Source organism: Tupaia chinensis, unplaced genomic scaffold (genome assembly GCF_000334495.1).
Source record: "Tupaia chinensis unplaced genomic scaffold, TupChi_1.0 Scaffold000126_2, whole genome shotgun sequence".
Lineage (NCBI taxonomy): Eukaryota > Metazoa > Chordata > Mammalia > Scandentia > Tupaiidae > Tupaia > Tupaia belangeri.
This window is the reverse complement of record NW_006159594.1, coordinates 2,414,869-2,432,520: the sequence shown is the minus strand read 5'-3', so window position 1 is coordinate 2,432,520 and position 17,652 is coordinate 2,414,869. Positions and strand designations below refer to the sequence as shown.

At 46.8% G+C, this 17,652-nt stretch overlaps 4 protein-coding genes across 5 annotated transcripts in view; 3 read left to right on the top strand and 1 right to left on the bottom strand.

Moving 5' to 3' along the window:
* GMPR2 (guanosine monophosphate reductase 2) overlaps positions 1-1,090 on the bottom strand; it is a 7,394-nt gene extending 6,304 nt beyond the window's left edge. The window contains exons 1-3 of one of the 2 annotated variants that reach the window (XM_006144567.3): positions 949-1,090; positions 461-584; positions 228-347 (exon numbers count right to left, since the gene is read on the bottom strand). In XM_006144567.3, coding sequence (XP_006144629.1) covers positions 228-347; positions 461-547 — 207 coding nt within the window. In that variant the 5' untranslated portion in view covers positions 548-584; positions 949-1,090. Of the gene's footprint in view, positions 1-227; positions 348-460; positions 585-923 lie in introns of both variants that reach the window. The other variant, XM_006144568.3, reaches the window with a different exon arrangement.
* Positions 1,091-1,273: 183 nt separating this feature from the next.
* Positions 1,274-8,899, top strand: NEDD8 (NEDD8 ubiquitin like modifier). The gene is made up of 4 exons (XM_006144569.3): positions 1,274-1,531; positions 6,599-6,646; positions 6,806-6,888; positions 8,532-8,899. The coding sequence occupies exons 1-4, from the start codon at positions 1,514-1,516 to the stop codon at positions 8,626-8,628; spliced, it is 246 nt and encodes an 81-aa protein (XP_006144631.1). The 5' UTR covers positions 1,274-1,513; the 3' UTR covers positions 8,629-8,899.
* Positions 8,900-10,163: 1,264 nt separating this feature from the next.
* On the top strand, positions 10,164-11,536 carry MDP1 (magnesium dependent phosphatase 1). Its single transcript, XM_006144563.3, has 6 exons — positions 10,164-10,295; positions 10,407-10,467; positions 10,539-10,649; positions 10,903-11,010; positions 11,088-11,173; positions 11,337-11,536. The coding sequence occupies exons 1-6, from the start codon at positions 10,259-10,261 to the stop codon at positions 11,426-11,428; spliced, it is 495 nt and encodes a 164-aa protein (XP_006144625.1). The 5' UTR covers positions 10,164-10,258; the 3' UTR covers positions 11,429-11,536.
* A 111-nt stretch (positions 11,537-11,647) lies between these two features.
* Positions 11,648-17,206, top strand: CHMP4A (charged multivesicular body protein 4A). Its single transcript, XM_006144564.3, has 6 exons — positions 11,648-12,099; positions 14,336-14,485; positions 14,568-14,745; positions 15,411-15,525; positions 15,696-15,831; positions 16,787-17,206. The coding sequence occupies exons 1-6, from the start codon at positions 12,069-12,071 to the stop codon at positions 16,843-16,845; spliced, it is 669 nt and encodes a 222-aa protein (XP_006144626.2). The 5' UTR covers positions 11,648-12,068; the 3' UTR covers positions 16,846-17,206.
* Positions 17,207-17,652: the final 446 nt, after the last annotated feature.

Genomic DNA, 17,652 nt, shown 5'->3' with positions numbered 1-17,652 from the left:
ATAAAATGCTAAGGGAAAAATAGTTCTGTTTCTGTATCAGAAAAATGGGTCAAAAAAGTAGAATCTCACTAATTCAGATGGCTCTTTGAACTTACAAGGGTCCTTGGCACTGGAGAAAACAGTAAATTGGAGCCTCCTGACTGATAATTGTCAGATAACTGAAACACCTCTGCAGTCAGCGGGGCTAACTGGGTAATACTGGGGAAGGGGCATGAGGGAAGTCCTACCTTACAGAGAACCTTGGCCATTTCAAAGGTGCCCACAGTATCCATATTGGCAGCAATGATAGGAATCCCAGTGTACATCTGCTTTGAGTTCCGAAATGAAAAGGATCTTGTCAGATCCACCTGCAGATATGAACAGGAAACTGGGCATTTCGTTCATCCAAAACACATACTGCATTACGATAAGAGCAGCATAGCTTGGGTGAAAGAAAATGTAAGTACAGAAGCTGGCTCACTTCGCTTCGAGACTTAAGGGTGCTGCGTTTGGGCCTCAACAGGACATCCTTGAAGTCCAATTTCACATCATTGTCGATATGCGGCATGGCGGCGGGGACCTTAGGGTAGCGAAGAATCTGGGGGCTGGAAAGCAGGAAAAGTCCGGAAAGATCTGAACCAGTCCTCACTAGGCTCCTGTTAGAGCTGGCGGCAGGGTACCCCTATCTTTTTGCTAAGTTTAGGAAGGTCGGGTACAGATCGAGGTGTGGTCTTTGAAACCTGTCGCCTCGACCCGTCCCGAGGCTGTGATTACTCTCGGGATCTCCTTCCCGGGTACTCTCTATGGGAGAGAGAACCTGGGAAGGCGCTGAGTGACCTTGAGGATGCACTCCTTACCCCGCTACTCTTCCTTACTCCCGCCCTTGCAATGAGTAACTTGATCTCAGAGGCTGCTATACCGCGACGAAAGTGAGGTCTACTAACCAGCTTCCGGGATGGGGGTACTCACTTCCTGTTCCCTGGCCCGAGTGGCAGTTGACCCTCTTAACAACAAGCCTCGTGCAGCCCCGCTGAGCCTTGTGGGCCGCGCCAACAGGTTCCGCTAATTGCAGGCAAGAAGGGCTAGCCGAGGAAGTCCGGTTTCGGCGGCGGCCTCACGAGGCCTTCTGGGTAACAGAGTTCACACCCTGAGGGTGCCGTTGGATCCGAGGGTCGGGAGACTACAACTCCCAGGGTGGAGCGCGCGGAGCTGCCCCCGGGCAGGGCGGGAGCAGTGTAATTCGTTCACCCCGGCTTTCCGCTAGCCCCATTTGCAAGGGACTCCCAGAGCGGGGGCGTTGTCTCCGCTGTGACTGAGCCGACCGCCTTCTTTTTACTGACGACGCCACTGAAACGAAAGGCGGGAGCGTTCCTGAGTCTGTCGGGAGCCCTACGGCCAGAAGGGGAGGGGTGGAGCCAGACAGTGACCCGGAAGCAGAAGCGACTCCCCCAGGCGGAGTGCTAGGGACCGGCAGCGGCGACCGCAGCGGTAGAAGCAGCGATTTATCTGTGTGCGGCACCAAACTGGGAAGAAGATGCTAATTAAAGTGAAGGTGGGAGCACCTCCGGCCTTGGCAAGATGCGGTGGTACCGGGCTGGCCGCCGTGCCTTACGAGAGACCCGGGGAAGGGAAACCACGCCTTCCCCGAGCCTGGAGGGCGCTGACAGCATCAAGGCTCCGCGCGAGGGGTTATGGGAAATAGGGGGACCCCGCGGGGCTTTGAGAGTTGAGGGCTAGTCCCACCTGATGACCCTGGGGTTTCCACCATCCCTGCTTTCTCTCCAGAACCGTGCTAAGACCCAGAAGGAGGCCGCTTTTGTCCTGGGTCTCACCAGATTGGAACGCCCCCCGCGGTCTTAAAGCCTCAGCAGCTTGGCTCCCACCCCGGGCCCCCTCGGATTCTTGGAATAAGCTGTTTTTCATTCTTCATGCTCACGTTACCAGCTTCTCCCAGTCCCTAAGGCTGCCTCCGAGCACGGCACTAAAATGTTTTCCTGGGGGAAACTTGGGACCCCCTAGGGGCTAGACTATGAGCCTTTGCAGGTGGTGGCCAAGGTGTAGTGTCGCCTGTGTTTAGGAACCAAAACTGGGAGTGATCAGTCAGCACCTGCCTTTCTGAGTCGGGCATCCTGGACCAGCCTCATTTCCTTGACTAAGGCAGATTATTTACTGGTGAGAGTTCTTGGTACTGGCCGTGTGTCCTTCATCTCTCTCTCTCTCTCTCTCTCCCTCAGCGTAGTTTTTCTTCATTAATTTCCAGCCCTTAGTCCTGTCTGCTGTGTCCTTTTTTGTGTCTTCAGAGAGAGACAAAAAATTGACAATTGATACGGTCCAACACTAGTTTGACTTTCTTGCTGCTAAGTAATTCTGTCATTAGTTCATCATTTCCTTGGCTTATTTACCTTACACAGTAGCCATTTTAACTATCCCTTCTCCATTCCTTTCAAACTACTACCACTTAGCAAGAATTGAGGCCAAAGAGCATGTTTAAGATTGTTGTTTTTCAAAGTTTGAGTAGCGGCCTATAAGAGTCATGAAATCAATTTTATGGGTCACTGGGCCTAAAGCAACATTAAATACATATGTATGTGTGTGCGTGTATATATATGGATGGATGGATATCAGAGTATACTGCTGGGTAAGGGTGCTGCTTTGTGTAATTTTGATTTCTATTTTATATGTAACATGTATATGTTACTATATAGTTCATACATATTTCTTAGTGTGATTCATTCAAAATTTTTTCATTTTTTAAAGAATATTAGTTTCTATAATCAAACCCATGTAGATAAGACCTTACATATTAATAAAGTGCATTACCCCTGGACAAATGGAAAAAAAATTAAGTTTAATGTTTCTAGAGCAATATGACCATTACTTTTTGTACAATGTCAATTCGACACAGTAAACTGGGATACTTTCTCCAAAGTTGACAGCACAGATAGTTTCCCAAAATTTAAATTACATACACACACACACACACACACACACACACTCAAAATTTTGAGAAACACTAACAGAGAAATGGTTTTTAATCATTATTCAATGTGTAGATTCTCTTGTCGCCTTTGTCCAAAGAAAAGGTTGTTACTGTACTTACTATTTTTTCACTTTTTAAAAATTTCAACCCACACTAAGAAATTTTACTTTATGACACAGACACAAAGAACATTGTGTGTGATGTGCCTTGGTATTTTCAATTTTGAATTAGGGTTTTTTTTTTTAATAATTATTTTATTTTATTTATTCATTCGTTTATTTTTTAATTTGACCAGAGAGAGAAAGAGGGTGAGAGTCAGAGAGGAAGTGAGAAAGCAAGCCACCAGATTCAGGACTCGAACCCTGGTCTGCTATGTGGAAGTGTCCAGTACCTTAACCACCACGCCACCTGCTGGTCCCCAATTTTGAAATAGTTCCATAACTCACTGATGGATTAAGACCTGCAGTTTGAAAAAATACTGTGTTCTCAGTGAGCTGCTCAGCCTTCCAAGTGGTTAAGAGTCATCTGGCGGTCTTGGTAAAATGCAGATTCTGATGCATGAGTTTAGGAGTGGGCACTAGACTCTGCCCTGCTAACAAGCTCCTGGATGATGCCAGTGCTACTTGTCTGGGAGCTGCAATTTGAATAGCAAGGTTCTAGATTTTCTCTTTGAATTCATTTTTATTTAGTACATCTCTAAAATTGTTAACTTCCTTTCTTGCAGTACTTTCTGCTTTCACATATCTCCTCTCTTTTGTTTGCTGCATTTCTTTATATCAATGTATTAAACACATAAGAGAGCATTTGACAGTTACTATATAAACGATATGTTTGATAGGGTTCCTTTGGGACTTACTCATTTTTTTAGCCGAGTGTCTGCTAGCTAACTTCTTCCATACCTTTCTATAATCTTTTTTTTTTTTTTAAAGAATTACTTTGTTTAACTTTATTTATTTATTTTAATTTGACCAGGAGTGGGGGAGAGAGAGAAAGAGAGAAAGCAAGCTGCCAGGTTCGGGACTCAAATAGTGGTCGGCCATGTAGGAGTCCAGCGCCCTTAGCCACCAAGCCATCTGCCGGCCCCCCTTCTGTAATCTTAACAATGAAATTCTTCTTCATTGGGCCAGCTGTTGGTATAGTAGTGGTTAAGGCAGCTGTATCACACATTGACCAAATGCCTGGTTCAAGTCCCAGACTCAGCAGCATGAAAGACATGCCAAGTGTGCATGCACGTGTGGCTGAGTACCCAAATTCTCTAGAGGATAACGAAGGAGAATTAGTCATCCCCCTGGGAAGGAGTGCTCTCTCTTTTCTCTTTCTCTCCGGCGAGTGAGTGCATGGGCCCTATGGCAAATTTTTTAAAAAGTCTTTTAAAATTACTTTTTTATGGTGGGGAAGGAGGCAGCAGGTGGTATAGCAACTATGGTGTTGGACTCCCACATGGCCAACCTCTGTTTGAGTCCCAGACCTGGTGGCTTGAAAATCATGCTGAGCATGTGTATGTGCTTGCACAAAATCCCAAGAGGAGAATGGAAGTGAAGGGATTGAGGTGTGGCCATCTCCCTAGGAGGTGATTTCTTACTTTCCCTCTCACTGTCTGTCTCTCCCTGGTAAGCATGTGCGCTATGGCAAAAACCTTAAAAAATAAATATAAATAAATTGGGTTATTTTATAAATGAAATCAGATTTCTTTTTAAATTACTTTTTTACTTTTAGTATTATTCTCTTTATTCATTATAGAGCTCATGCACAGAGTGAGGAACAAGAAATAAGGGAATGAGATAAGCACCCTTCACAGAGTCTGCTCACACAGCAGTCCCCTTCTTCCATTCCCCAGCTCATCAGATCCTGGGCACTAGTGTGTATACCCACTGTGTTGCAGGCTGACTGGGTAAGATGGGGATTTGAACTGCAATAGCCATGTGGGATCTGACTTCTGAGCAGTGCACCACCATAGGGCAACCTCCTGTTCAGTTACTTTAAAACAATTTCATTTACAAACATTTTCAAACACACAACAGCAAAGAGAAAGGTATATATGCCTTTTATCCAGCTTCAAAAATGATATCTCATGGCCCATCTTCTCTCTTTCCTGGGGGGATTTATTACTTTCCCTCTCTCCCTGTCTCTGGCAGGTGCATATGTCCTATGACAAAAATCTTAAAAAAAAAAAAAAATCATATATTGGCCCAACCTAGATGGCACATCTGATAGTGTGCTGGGCTGCAGTGCTGGAAGCTACATGGCAAACTGTGGGTTTGGATCCTGGGTTTGGAATCTTTCAACTCACTCTCTACTTTCAATTCCATAGACATCTTTTTAACCTGTCTCAAGTCCCATTTTCCTCATCTATACCATGGAAATAGTACATATCATAAATGCTTGGGAGAATGAAATGTGATGATACTCATAATATGCTTAGCATAGGTTCTGACTCTTAGGAAGTGTTCAGTAAATGGTGGCTATGGTTATTGCATGATCATTAACGTATTTAGCCCTTCTACAAGTACAGATTGATTGCTTAGCAAGTACTATGTCTTGTGTTTGGATTAGAAAATGAATAGAGGGGCCAGCAGGTGGTATGGTGGTTAAGGCCACTGGACTCCCACATGTCCAACCACAGTTCAAGTCCCAGACCTGGCAGCTTGCTTTCTCATTCCCCCCCGCCCCCCGCACCCTCTCTCTCTCTGTGTCCCTCTCTGGTCACAGTAAAAATAAGTATACAAATAAATAAAGTTAAATGAAATAATTCTTTAAAAAGATGAATAGAACAGTCTCTGACTTTTAGGAAGTTGGGATGTATGTTGGAGAGTTTAGCACTTAAACAGCTAGCTGCAATTTATATTAATGAAAGAATTAACAAAATGCATTGGGAACAGGTTTAGGCAACATAAGGAAGAGACTGTGTAGTAAAGGATACCTGAAGTTTAGAGGAGGGCATTTCAGCCAGGAAAACAACAGAAGCAAAGAAATGCCCCTAAATTAAGCGAAGCTGAGTGTTTGGTCTGGATCACTGTAGATTGGTGAGACAGAGCTTTAAGAGCAAGGGTGAATGAGAGAGTAGGTTGGGTGAACACATTTATTAAGTGGTCAGTATAATTATTGTGTTTGGGTATCAGAATAAGGTTATCTGACTTGAAAAAATCCTTAGAATACCTGTCATTGCTATATCACCTAAAAGAATGACATTCTTATAATTGCGGGGCTGCAGAGGTAGAGGAAGATGCCTGTGGGATTAAGAGAATAAAATAGTGTGCATAATCTTGCCTTCCAAAGTTGTCCACAGCCTAAAAATGTTTGAGAAATACAAGTGTGGACAAAGGGTTCTGATTCTCCAAAATGGCATTGCCTTCTGTTTTTCAGAAGGCAACAGATCCCCAAAGACCAGGACGGGATGTTTTACCTAGAAGACAAAATATACAGGGCCAGTAGGTGGCATGGTGGTTAAGGCACTGGAATTCCCACATGGCCAACCACAGTTCAAGTCCCGAACTTGGCAGCTTGCTCTCTCTCGCTCTCTGTCTTTCTCTGGCAAAACCCATGTGAAAAAACTAATAATAAATAAATAAATGAATCCAATAATTTTTTTTAAAAATGTACATTGGGCTCTAGGACTCATGAAACTCTTACCTGTTTCAGACGCTGACTGGAAAGGAGATTGAGATTGACATTGAACCCACAGACAAGGTGATGTATCCCAACACCTTCATGCCCTTCTCCTTGGCACACAGTTATTTAGGGATGCTTACGAACTTAGTCCTTTGACTCTTATGCTGTCTGCATAGCCCTTGTTCTTTCCATTTTCATGGCCCTACCTCTGAGCAACTCCTATCTGTCCCTCTAAAGGTGGAGCGAATCAAGGAGCGAGTGGAAGAGAAAGAGGGAATCCCCCCACAGCAGCAGCGGCTCATCTACAGTGGCAAACAGATGTGAGTGGGAGTGGGTAAGGGCAAGGCAGTCTTATGTGCACATGAGGAGTGAGCAAGTACTGGAGGTAGAGCCAACCTGCTTTTTGTTTGTTTTTTCCCCTGGGCACCTAGGACTCTCTGGCAATTTGGCAAAGCCTATAGACCCTTTCTTGGGATAAGGTTTTTTTCAGGCATACAATAAAACATGCAGAATTATAAAGAAAACTAAGGAAATTGAAATATAATTACCAAAATACTAAAACAGATCTGTGATAGAGTAATACGTATACTTCTTTATTAATATTAATACATTAAATAAGATCTTGTGATGGGTCTAATAACTACTATAATTTAAAATATTTTCAGGAGACCTACACATAGTTATATGCTTTTCATACTAATATGATTTTAATATTAATTTCTATCTTTAACAAGTACCCATATTAAAGTCTGTCATTTTTTGCCCATATTCAAAATTATAAGAAATAATAAGGGGGACCAGCAGATGGCATAATGGCTACATCTCTGTACTCTCACGTAGTCGACTGTGGTTCAGATTATGGACCAGGTGACTTAAAACTCACTCCTGAGGACCAGCAGAAGGCGTAATGTTTAGGTCCTTGGACTCCCACATAGTCGACTGCAGCTTGGGTCGCAGTCCTGGTGGCTTAAAACTCAGGCCAGGCACATGTGTGCACATGCCCAAGATCCCGAGAGGAGAATGGAGAAGAGATGACAGCATGGCCATCCCCCAGAGGGGGCAGGGGTATGATTTCTCACTTTCTGTCTCTCTATTTCTGTGGCAAGTGCATGCAGCCTATAGCCTAATAATATTTCTCTTGGGGCCAGCAGGTGGCGTGATAGTTAAGGGTGCTGGACTACCGCATGGCCAACCATGGTTTGAGTCTCAGACCTGGTGCCTTGCTTTCTCACTTTCCCTCTCTTTCCCACTCTGTCCCTTTCTAGTCAAATCAAAATAAATAAAATAAACAAAGTTAAATAAAATAATTTTTTTGGAGAGGTTTTTGCTATAGGGTGCATGTGCTCACCAGAAAGAGATAAATCACCCTCCTGGGGGGATGGCCATGCCACAATCCCTTCTCCATTCTCCTCTCGGGATTTTGGGCATGCACACACATGCACCTGGTGTGAGTTTAAGCCACCATGTCCGGGACTTGAACCACCATCGGCTGGGAGTTCAGTGACATAGCCATTATGCTAACTGCTGGTCCCAAGATAATAATTTTTAAAAAGTCTCTCAAAAAAAGAAAAATTCACACTGGGCACATGTGCATGTATGCACAAAATCCTGTGAGGCCATCCTCTCCGGGTGTGTGTGTGTGTGTGTGTGTGTGTGTGTAATTTCTCACTATTCTATCTCTCTGTCTCTCCAGCAAGTGCTCTTCAGCAAAAAATCTCTCTCTCTCTAAAAAAAAAGAAAAAAAGAAAAAGAAATTCTAAGGAGCAGCAGGTTGCATGGTGGTTAAAGTGCTGGATCCCAAGTGGCTGACTATGTGGTTTGAGTCTTAGACCTGAAAACATGCCAGGCACATGTTTATGTGTGCCCAAAATCCCAGGAAAAGAATGGAGGAGGAAAAAAGAAAAAACTCTTTTCTTGACGGTATTAGTAACACTCTTTGTTTTGTGCTGTCCTTTTCTTGCAGGAATGATGAGAAGACAGCTGCTGATTACAAGATCCTAGGTGGTTCAGTCCTCCACCTGGTGTTGGCTCTGAGAGGAGGAGACAGTCTTAGGCAGTGATGGATCCTCCCTCTATTTTACCTCCTTACCCTGTCACTCATAATGAGGCACCATGTATCCTCTCACTCTATGGAACATCAGAGCCACTGCCCCATCCCCCGGATGCCTGGTCTGTGTGTGTCTACTGGTGGGAGACTGAGGACCCCAGGATGCAGTGTTCCTGGCCCAGAGGGCCCTTGCTGGCTGTTGGGTTTTAGTTTGCAGTCCTGTGTGCTTCCTTCTTATGTCTATGTTCTTGGTTGTCAATAAAATATTTCCTGGCCTCCTGGAATCTTTCTTCTCTTGGACAAGTGTGACTGAAATGCAAATGGAGCCAGTGTTCACCCAGTTATACCAGGCTGAAGAGTAGGAGGATGGAGGTATGGTGCTCTTAGAGGGATTATCCAGGAGAACCTACCCAGTGGTGTGCTGGAGCCGGTTCACACCGACTGGTGAGAGCTATCTGTTGGCTCCTTATTAAATAATTTGGTCCTTTAAAGTGACCATAGTAGAAATAGTTGTAGATAAGCCAACACTACAAAACAGTCCCTCCATGCAAACTAGCATACTACTCCGGTGGGTGAGTTGACTCCCACTGTGGCTCTACAGCACATTGAGGCTTTGAAGCCACTACATCCTTTATGACTGAGATACTGCTTAGGGCCCTGGGCTCCACACTGGAGAGGAGACAGGGTGACTTGGGACAAGCTGAGATGGGATTTCCTAGGCCTCAATGGGTAAGATGAAAGGGGCCAGCAGGTAGGTGGTTAAGGGCAACAGACTCCCAAATGGCAGACCGAGGTCCAATAAGTGACCTGATGGCTTGATTTTTTTGTTTTAGAATTATTTAACTTTATTTATCTTACTTTAATTTGACCAGAGTGAGAGAGAGGGAAAGTGAGAAAGTCACTAGGTCCAGGAATCCAACCGCAGTTGACCACCATGTGGGAGTTCAGTACCCCGCCGTGGGGGGGGGGGATGGCCACCCCGCAATCCCTTCTCCAATCCCTTCTTCTCCGTTCTCCTCTCGGAATCTTGGGCACGCACGCACACGAGCCCGGCATGAGTTTTAAGCCACCAGGTCCAGGATGGGAACCACAAAAAACTACGTGGGAGTCCAGCGACATAGCCATTACCGCTAACTGCTGGTCCCAACAATTCTTTTTTTAAATAAAAAGAAAAAAAAGGAACTGGCAGGTGGCATGGTGGTTAAGGTGGCTGACGACAGTTCGAGTCCTGGACCTGTTGACTTGCTCTCACTTTCCCTCTCTGTCTCTCTCTGGTCAAATTAAAATAAATGAATGAATAAATAAAAATTCTTTTTTTAAAATGAGAGTTGCTAGAAGACTCCTATCCCTGGCTCGCACGGTTGAGGAGAGCCTGGTGAGGTTGAGTGGAGTAGAGAAGCGGGATGATGCCTGCGGCCAGCGCCTTGAACACTGACGCCCCGTGGTCGTGTGCGGTCGCGTTGGTACCCTGCTTTGGTCCTTCCCGGCGTCTTGCATGAGAAGGCGCTCTTGCGCGGTCTCCTGGCCGACAGCGGAGCCGGCGTGGCGGCGCTCTGGTCACGGTTTCTCTATGGCAGGCAGGGACGCCTTGCCTCCTGAGCGTCGCGGGCTAAGGTCGGCGCGCGCATCTGCGGCCGTGGGCCATGGCGCGACTCCCGAGGCTCGCCGTCTTTGACCTCGGTGAGCTACCGGGAGGGGAATTTCATAGAGCGCTCTTTTCCACATCCCAGCAGCCGCTCTCCTGTCTCTGCGCTCCCCGAGGCTGAATCTTTCCCCTCCTTCCTCTCGTAGATTACACTCTCTGGCCTTTCTGGGTGGACACTCACGTAGACCCCCCGTTCCACAAGAGCAGGTGAGACAGGGGCAGGGAGGACCCGGGCCAGGCGGGGCAAGCAGGAGCTGAGCGCGCTTTCGCCTTCGCAGTGATGGAACGATACGAGACAGGCGGGACCAGAACATCCGACTATACCCAGAGGTGCCCGAGGTGCTGGATCGATTGCAGGGCCTTGGGGTACCTGTCGCGGCTGCTTCACGGTAGGTAGAGCGACTGACAACTGTCTAATGCTGAAGGATGCATGCATAAGATTTAATTTTTAATTAATTGAATTATTAATTATTAAACATTGACCCAGAGACAACTGTGTCAGACAGAAAGGCTATGGGGTTGAATAAGGGTTTGCAATGTCGATCTACCCTGGATAAAACAAAATTTGTTTTTCCCTTTTTGTACTTTGCTTGCAGCCCTGGCCCTCACTCTCCTAAACCCAGCTGTTACACCTTTTTGCAGGACAGGTGAGATAGAAGGGGCCAACCAGCTACTGGAGCTTTTTGACCTCATCAGATACTTTGTTCATCGGGAAATCTACCCAGGCTGCAAGGTCACTCACTTCCAGAGGTACGCTGCGATAAGGGTATCAGAGAGGCTGGGTGAGCCAAGATGCCAGCTTGTTACTCCTGCCCTGCCTTTCCCAGGTTGCAGCAGAAGACCGGGGTTCCTTTCTCCCAGATGATCTTCTTCGATGATGAGAAGCGGAATATAGTGGACGTCAGCAAACTAGGTACTGCCTGGTGAGATTGCCCTTTGGGGAATAAACAGAAAGTGTTCATAGGATGGAGTAGGTATATACAGGGTGGATAGTCTGCATGATGGGGACACCCACAAACAGTGAGTCATAATGGGGACCCCCCCCCAGAAGCCTAACATGACTTATTTTCTTCTAGGTGTTACCTGTATTCACGTGGAGAATGGGATGAATCTACAAACCCTAACTCAGGGGTTAGAAACATTTGCGAAGGCCAGACCTGGGCCCTGAGGTCCAGCCCTGTAGAGAGGCTCATTTGAGGCTTAAAACTGAAAGGAAATCGAGGCATTTTCAGGTGCTTTTATACTTTATTAAAGCGTATCTGTGTGTAACAGAAGAGATCTTGGCCACAGCGTGGGTTGTTTCTATTTTTCTAGCATGGTTGTTTCTGTTTTACAATCGGGGTTGGTTGTCCTGATGTGCCAAGACCACGGTTTGAGACACTGCATCAAGGTCGGCCACGTAAACTTGAGGCAGCCCAAAGACTGTGAACCTCTTGTCCTGGAACCCACCCCCTCCTTTCCTGAGCTCTGCAAAGGGCATGAAGAACTCTCCAGCTGGCCCCATATATAGTGGAGTGCCATCACGCTGCACATTTCCTTCCAGGGAACAAATACTATGGAGTGGGTGAGGGTGCAGCGGCCTCTCTAGGTAGTGGAAAATGAAGCGGCTGCTTTAAGGCCTGAGACGTGTGCCTGGGGTCACGTGACGGCGTGCTCCTGTTTGCGCTTGCCGCTAACGTCATCGAGGCGCCCTCAAGAGAACTGGCCAAGGCTGGTCTCTGAATGATGATCCCCACCCTCCCGCGAGCAAGGCGGAAGTGTGGAGGACGCCGAGAGGCGGAGGCGTGAGAGGCGAGGTCGCGATCGCAATGAGTGGTCTTGGGCGATTCTTCGGGAGAGGTGAGACTGCTTAGCCGGGAGGTGCTGGCCGGAGCCGGAGCAGGGGAGACTGCAGCACCAGGCGAGGGAAGAGCCCCAGGAGACAGGCTGTCCCGAAAATCCTGGCCAATGGCAGAGCAAGGCTCGTCTCCGGTGCCGAAAGGCCCGCCTTGTCAGGGCGCCTTGTGTGGTTCTGCCTGCCTTCCACGCTACGGGAGGGGAGAGCTCGAGGTCCGGGAGGGGACGTGAGTGGAGGGCGTGGCGACCGTGCTGGCGCCCACCACACCGGCCGGGACGAGTTTCCGACTCCCTTCTTTTCCAGAACACTGATGCTTTCTTTGTCCTTTGTGCCGGGCAAGAGGGATCAAAGATGAAAAACGACTGCCGGCTTGAATCTTCTTATCTGGTGAGGGAAGAAACGAAAACAGTGTAGTGTAGCAACTCAGCGATGGAGACTCCCCCCAAAAAACTAGGGAAGCACAGGAGCAGGTGTTGGAGGGTGGTGACCCGGAAGGTTGGCAGTTTGCCAAGTAGAGAGTTCAGGTAGTAAAGAAGCAGTTGCAGCCGGCGAGAAACACAGAGGCAGGAGAGAGTATGGTATATTTAGAGAAGGAAAGTTCTAGCTGCCGTGTGAAAGGGAGAGTGTGTGTGTTCTAAGTGCATGTGGTGACAGAGAAAAGTGAATGAAGAGGGAAACAAGGAACAGATTGCAAAGGGCCTTGTATGGCCCTAAGAAGTTTTGGATTTTATCCTTTGGAAGGTATGAAAAGATTTTTAAGGTGCATTGTTTTGTTTTGTTTTATGAGAGAGGAAGAGACTGATCCTTGAGGTCATGATCAGATCCTCCCCCAGCTCTTTAGCAAGCCAGGATCACAGGTGCAACCATAATGAACAGGTGGACTCAGGATCCGAACCAGAGGGCTTCCCCTCTGGCTTCAGCATGGTACAGCAGTGCTGCAGCGTGCACTACCCTGGCTGGGCCTGTGTAAGGATTTTAAGCAGGCAAAGACCATCAGGTTTTATTTGGAAAAATGACTTGTAGAAGTATCAAAGATGAAGGAAGGAAACAGCAGGTGGCTTGGTGGTTAAGGCACTGAACACTCCCACATGGCCCACCACAGTTCGAGTCCTGGACCTGGTGGCTTGCTTTCTCACTTTCCGTGTGTGTGTGTGTGTGTGTGTCTTTCTGTCATTTATTCAAAATAAATGAATGAATAAAAAAAGTGACAAAGGGAGAAACTAAGTTCAGATTGTTTTGTTTTGTTTTGTTTTCTCTAGCCCCTTATACTTCATTCACTTTGAGTTTATGGAATCAGGACCTTCTTATTTCTCAGCCCACTCTTAACTCCTTAAAATTTCCCATATCCAAGGACAAATAGAACAGTGGTTATAAAAAGTGACTGGAAATGACTCGAACGCTAGCTTAGAATAGAAAAAGGAATATTGACTTTAGCGGCCAGATGGTGGTACAGCATTAAAATGTGATGCTCTGCAAGGCCAACCCACATGGGAAGATTGTAGATTCATATCCAGAGACCTCCAAATACATTGGGCATGGACATGCTCATGCTCTGGGGCTGGCTGAAGCTTGGGAGGATTGTGGTGGCAACACCCTATAGGGGTTGTTGTATCTCTTTCTTTGTCTCTTTGTCATGGAAGTAATAAATAAACTTAAAAAAAAAAAATAAAGCAAGAAAGGGCCAGCCCCAAAACCTAGTGATTAAGGAAAGTGATTAAGCCTGGTGATTAAGCCTGGCCAGATTTCCACATGGCCAACCCTAGTTCACATCTGGCCCCAGTAGCTTGAAAAACATGTCAGGCACTTGTGCCTGCATGCCTCAAATTCCAAGAGGATAGAAAAATGAAGAAGGAATTGTGGGGTGACCGTGCACCATGGAGGGGGTGCTTTCACCCTCTCTCTTTCTGTGTCTTCCTCTAGCAAGCTCATGTGCGTCTAATAACTTAATAACAAAACAAAACAAAAACAAACAGAAGAAAATAATGACCTTGGAAGTCATACTGTCACATTTTGATTCATGCTTAGTCTCTTACTAGATGTGATTTTAGACCAACATTTTTCACACCTTTCTCCCTGTTTTACATTTGTAAAGTGAAGATAGTTCATTCATCATAGAGAATAATTTAGGAATTAGCAACAACTAGTTAAGTAAGTGCCTAGCACATGCTATGCACTCAGTTATTGGTGGCTAATAGTTTTCCTTCACAAAATATGGGCCTGCTCCATTGGACTCTTCAGGGAAGAAGGAGAAGGAGCCAACCCCTGAAGAAGCAATACAGAAACTGAAAGAGACAGAGAAGATACTGATCAAGAAACAGGAGTTTCTGGAACAGAAGATTCAACAGGAGCTACAAACAGCCAAGAAGCATGGGACCAAGAATAAGAGAGGTAATAAGGGAAACAGATGGGAAGGGTCCAAGTGGGAAGCAGGTGCTTCTGACTCTGATGTTTAGGGTATGGGCTGGGTCAGCCGCCCTGCAGGCTTTGCGAAGGAAGAAAAGGCTGGAGCAGCAGCTGGCACAAACTGACGGGACATTATCCACCCTGGAGTTTCAGCGTGAAGCCATCGAGAATGCCACCACCAATGCAGAAGTACTTCGTACCATGGAACTTGCTGCCCGAGGCATGAAGAAGGCCTACCAGGACATGTGGGTATGGGGGCAGAGGAGGGAGGGACCCAGGCACTTGAGAGCAGGGTTATTATACTTTGAACTCTAAAGCCTCTCAGAATATGCATTTGCAGTTTACATACTAAGGATAGTAGCCTTTCTCCTTGCTTCCGACAAGATCCTTTTGCTGACTGGGGCAATCTGGGGATCATTTCTCTAATTCTTTTTTTTTTTTTTTAAGTTTTTGCTATACGATGCGTGCGCTTGCCAGACAGACACAGAGAGACAGAAAGCGAGAAACCCCCCCCCAGGGGGGCTGGCCACACCACAATCCCCTCTCCTCCATTCTCCTCTCGGGATCTTGGGCACGCACACACATGCGCCCGTCGTGAGTTTTAAGCCACCGGGTCCGGACGTGAACCGCAGTCGACTACATGGGAGTCCAGCGACATAGCCATTACGCCAACTGCTGGTCCCTCGTTTCTCTAATTCTTAAAGATCCTTTAGGGAAGGACATGTAACCTAGTCTCTTAATGTGGCTTCTTGTTAACACACTTGCCTCCTAACAATTTTCCAAGGATCTCTTCTACCTGATAGCCAGGGCTTATTGGTGTTAGTCCAAAAGACAAGAGGAATTTCATTCATATGAAACACAAAAATCAGGGGGTTTTGCCTGATTTCTTGACTGTTCATCTTGTTCTCAGGGATATTGACAAAGTGGATGAACTGATGGCCGATATTACTGAACAACAGGATGTGGCCCAGCAGATCTCAGATGCCATTTCTCGGCCTGTGGGCTTTGGAGATGACGTGGATGAGGTGACTGTGGTGATGGGTCAGGGAATACTGGAGAAATCACAGTATTGGGCAGAGGAATGCTCAAGAGAGGCTCTTGGGGCAAGTGTGGGGGGGAGCTCCGACAATGATATGGTTTTGGAAGTAGGAGTTACCTTTCTTTGTCTTGACCAATTGTGTCATCTCATATCCAGGATGAACTGTTGGAGGAGCTAGAAGAGCTGGAACAGGAGGAATTGGCCCAGGAGATGTTAAATGTGGACAATAAGGAGGAAGAACCTCCAGTCAAATTGCCTAGTGTACCGTCTACTCATCTGCCTACAGGGCCAGGTACCCAGAGGGCTGTGAGGGCTGTTCTGGAGTCTCAGGGTGGGAAAGATTATTCTTCATCTGTCCTGCCACAAAAGAGCTGGTGGGGAGGGCTGCTGCTGCTGTTGTGCAGGTTACAGACTGCGTAAGGGCACCTGACTGAAAGGAAATGATCCGAAATCCAGCCTGTGCTCCCCGCAGCAAGCTGTATGCCCTGGTTTAGGGCTGCAAATGCAGAGAGCAGGAAGCACCTTTTTTTTTCTTTTTACATTTCCACAGGGTGTATGTACATGCCAGAGAGGTAGGGAGAGGGGGATAGCATTCTTTTTTTTTTTTTTTTTTTTAGAGGTTTTTCACTGTAGGGCGCATGCGCTCGCCAGACAGACAGAGAGAGACATAGAGACAGAAAGCGAGAAATCACCCCCCAGAGGGGATGGCTACGCCGCAATCCCTTCTCCTCCATTCTCCTCTTGGGATCTTGGGCACGCACGCACACGCACCCGGCGTGGGTTTTAAGCCACCAGGTCCGGGACGCGAACCGCGGTTGACTACGTGGGAGTCCAGCGACATAGCCATTACGCTAACTGCTGGTTCCCGAGGGGATAGCATTCTTGAAACGGGGTGTGATCACACCACAATCCCTTTTTCTCCATTTCTTCATCCTTTCAGGATTTTGAGCATGTATGCATGTTTGGCATGTTTTTCAAGCCACTGGGTATAGGATTCGAACTGTGTGGTCAGCCCTGTGGGATCCAGCTCCCTTAACCACCAGGCCATAGGCCAGCCCAGGAAGGATCCCTTTTCAATTTGTACCAAGATACTATGGGAATGAGCAGCAGTCTGGCAAGCAGAAGGACCACACCTTTGCTGGGGAGAGAAAATTCAGTAGGCTCGCTCTGAATGCATTGCAGGAGATGGTTGGAAGTTGCTGAGACTTTAACACTTTTCTTTTTTCTGGGTATCTTTGTTCCCAAAGCTCCCAAAGTGGATGAAGATGAAGAAGCACTCAAACAGTTGGCTGAGTGGGTATCCTGAAGCATCTGGGCTTGTCTTCTTAATGCTGCTTTTGTTGGTCCCTCTTCATTAAGTGCCAAGTGTTGAGCTAAAGGAGCAGCGGTTCTTTTGGGAAGTCCTGCTGATGGTGGTAATGCAGCTCTGCCTAAGAAAGGTGCCTGTCCCATCCCTGGCTCACTTCTCAAAAAGGATCTTGCTATGGAAGGAGCCTCTGGGCTTCCTTCTCTCTGATAGATGTTCCAGTGCTCTTATTCCCAATAAAATTGGGTGGTTGGAACACTGTCTATACTGCCTTTTCTGCTCCCTGAAACGCTTCCCCTAGTGCTTGGAGCCTTGTTTCAAGCAATGAATAAAAGTGAGAGTCATGCAGGGCACAGAGAAATGGACATTTCCACTATCTTTATTTTTCCTTTAAAGAAATATCTATTTATTTCTATTTGTTAGTATTATTATTTTAATTTGGACGGAGAAAGGGAAAAGGAGAAAGCAAGCCTCCAGGTCTGGGACCTGAACCACAATCAGCCAGGTAGGATTCCAGCACCCCCAACCACCACGTTACCTGTTGGCCCCAGATTTTTGCTATTGGGCAGGTGTGCTCGCCAGAGAGAGAAAAAGTGAAAAATCACTCCCTGGAGGGGTGGCCATGCTGCTGTCCCTTTTCCTTCATTCTCCTCTTGGGACTTTGGGCATTGCACGCACATGTGACTGGCATGAGTTTTAAGCTACTGGGTCCAGGACTCGAATCCCAGTTGACTGTGTGGGAGTTCAGTGACGTAACCGTTACACCATCTGCTGGTCCCTCCACTATCTTTTTTTTTTTTTTGGTGG

Bases quoted from the DNA above. Each gene is read 5' to 3' on its own strand.
- MDP1 (XM_006144563.3), top strand. From the start codon at position 10,259: ATGGCGCGACTCCCGAGGCTCGCCGTCTTTGACCTCG. The intron at 10,468-10,538 runs GTGAGACAGGGG...TCGCCTTCGCAG, and splicing joins CCCCCGTTCCACAAGAGCAG to TGATGGAACGATACGAGACA. The intron at 10,650-10,902 runs GTAGGTAGAGCG...ACCTTTTTGCAG, and splicing joins CCTGTCGCGGCTGCTTCACG to GACAGGTGAGATAGAAGGGG.
- NEDD8 (XM_006144569.3), top strand. The intron at 6,647-6,805 runs GTGATGTATCCC...GTCCCTCTAAAG, and splicing joins ACATTGAACCCACAGACAAG to GTGGAGCGAATCAAGGAGCG. The intron at 6,889-8,531 runs GTGAGTGGGAGT...CTTTTCTTGCAG, and splicing joins ATCTACAGTGGCAAACAGAT to GAATGATGAGAAGACAGCTG.
- CHMP4A (XM_006144564.3), top strand. From the start codon at position 12,069: ATGAGTGGTCTTGGGCGATTCTTCGGGAGAG. The intron at 14,486-14,567 runs GTAATAAGGGAA...GGGCTGGGTCAG, and splicing joins TGGGACCAAGAATAAGAGAG to CCGCCCTGCAGGCTTTGCGA. The intron at 14,746-15,410 runs GTGGGTATGGGG...TCTTGTTCTCAG, and splicing joins AAGAAGGCCTACCAGGACAT to GGATATTGACAAAGTGGATG.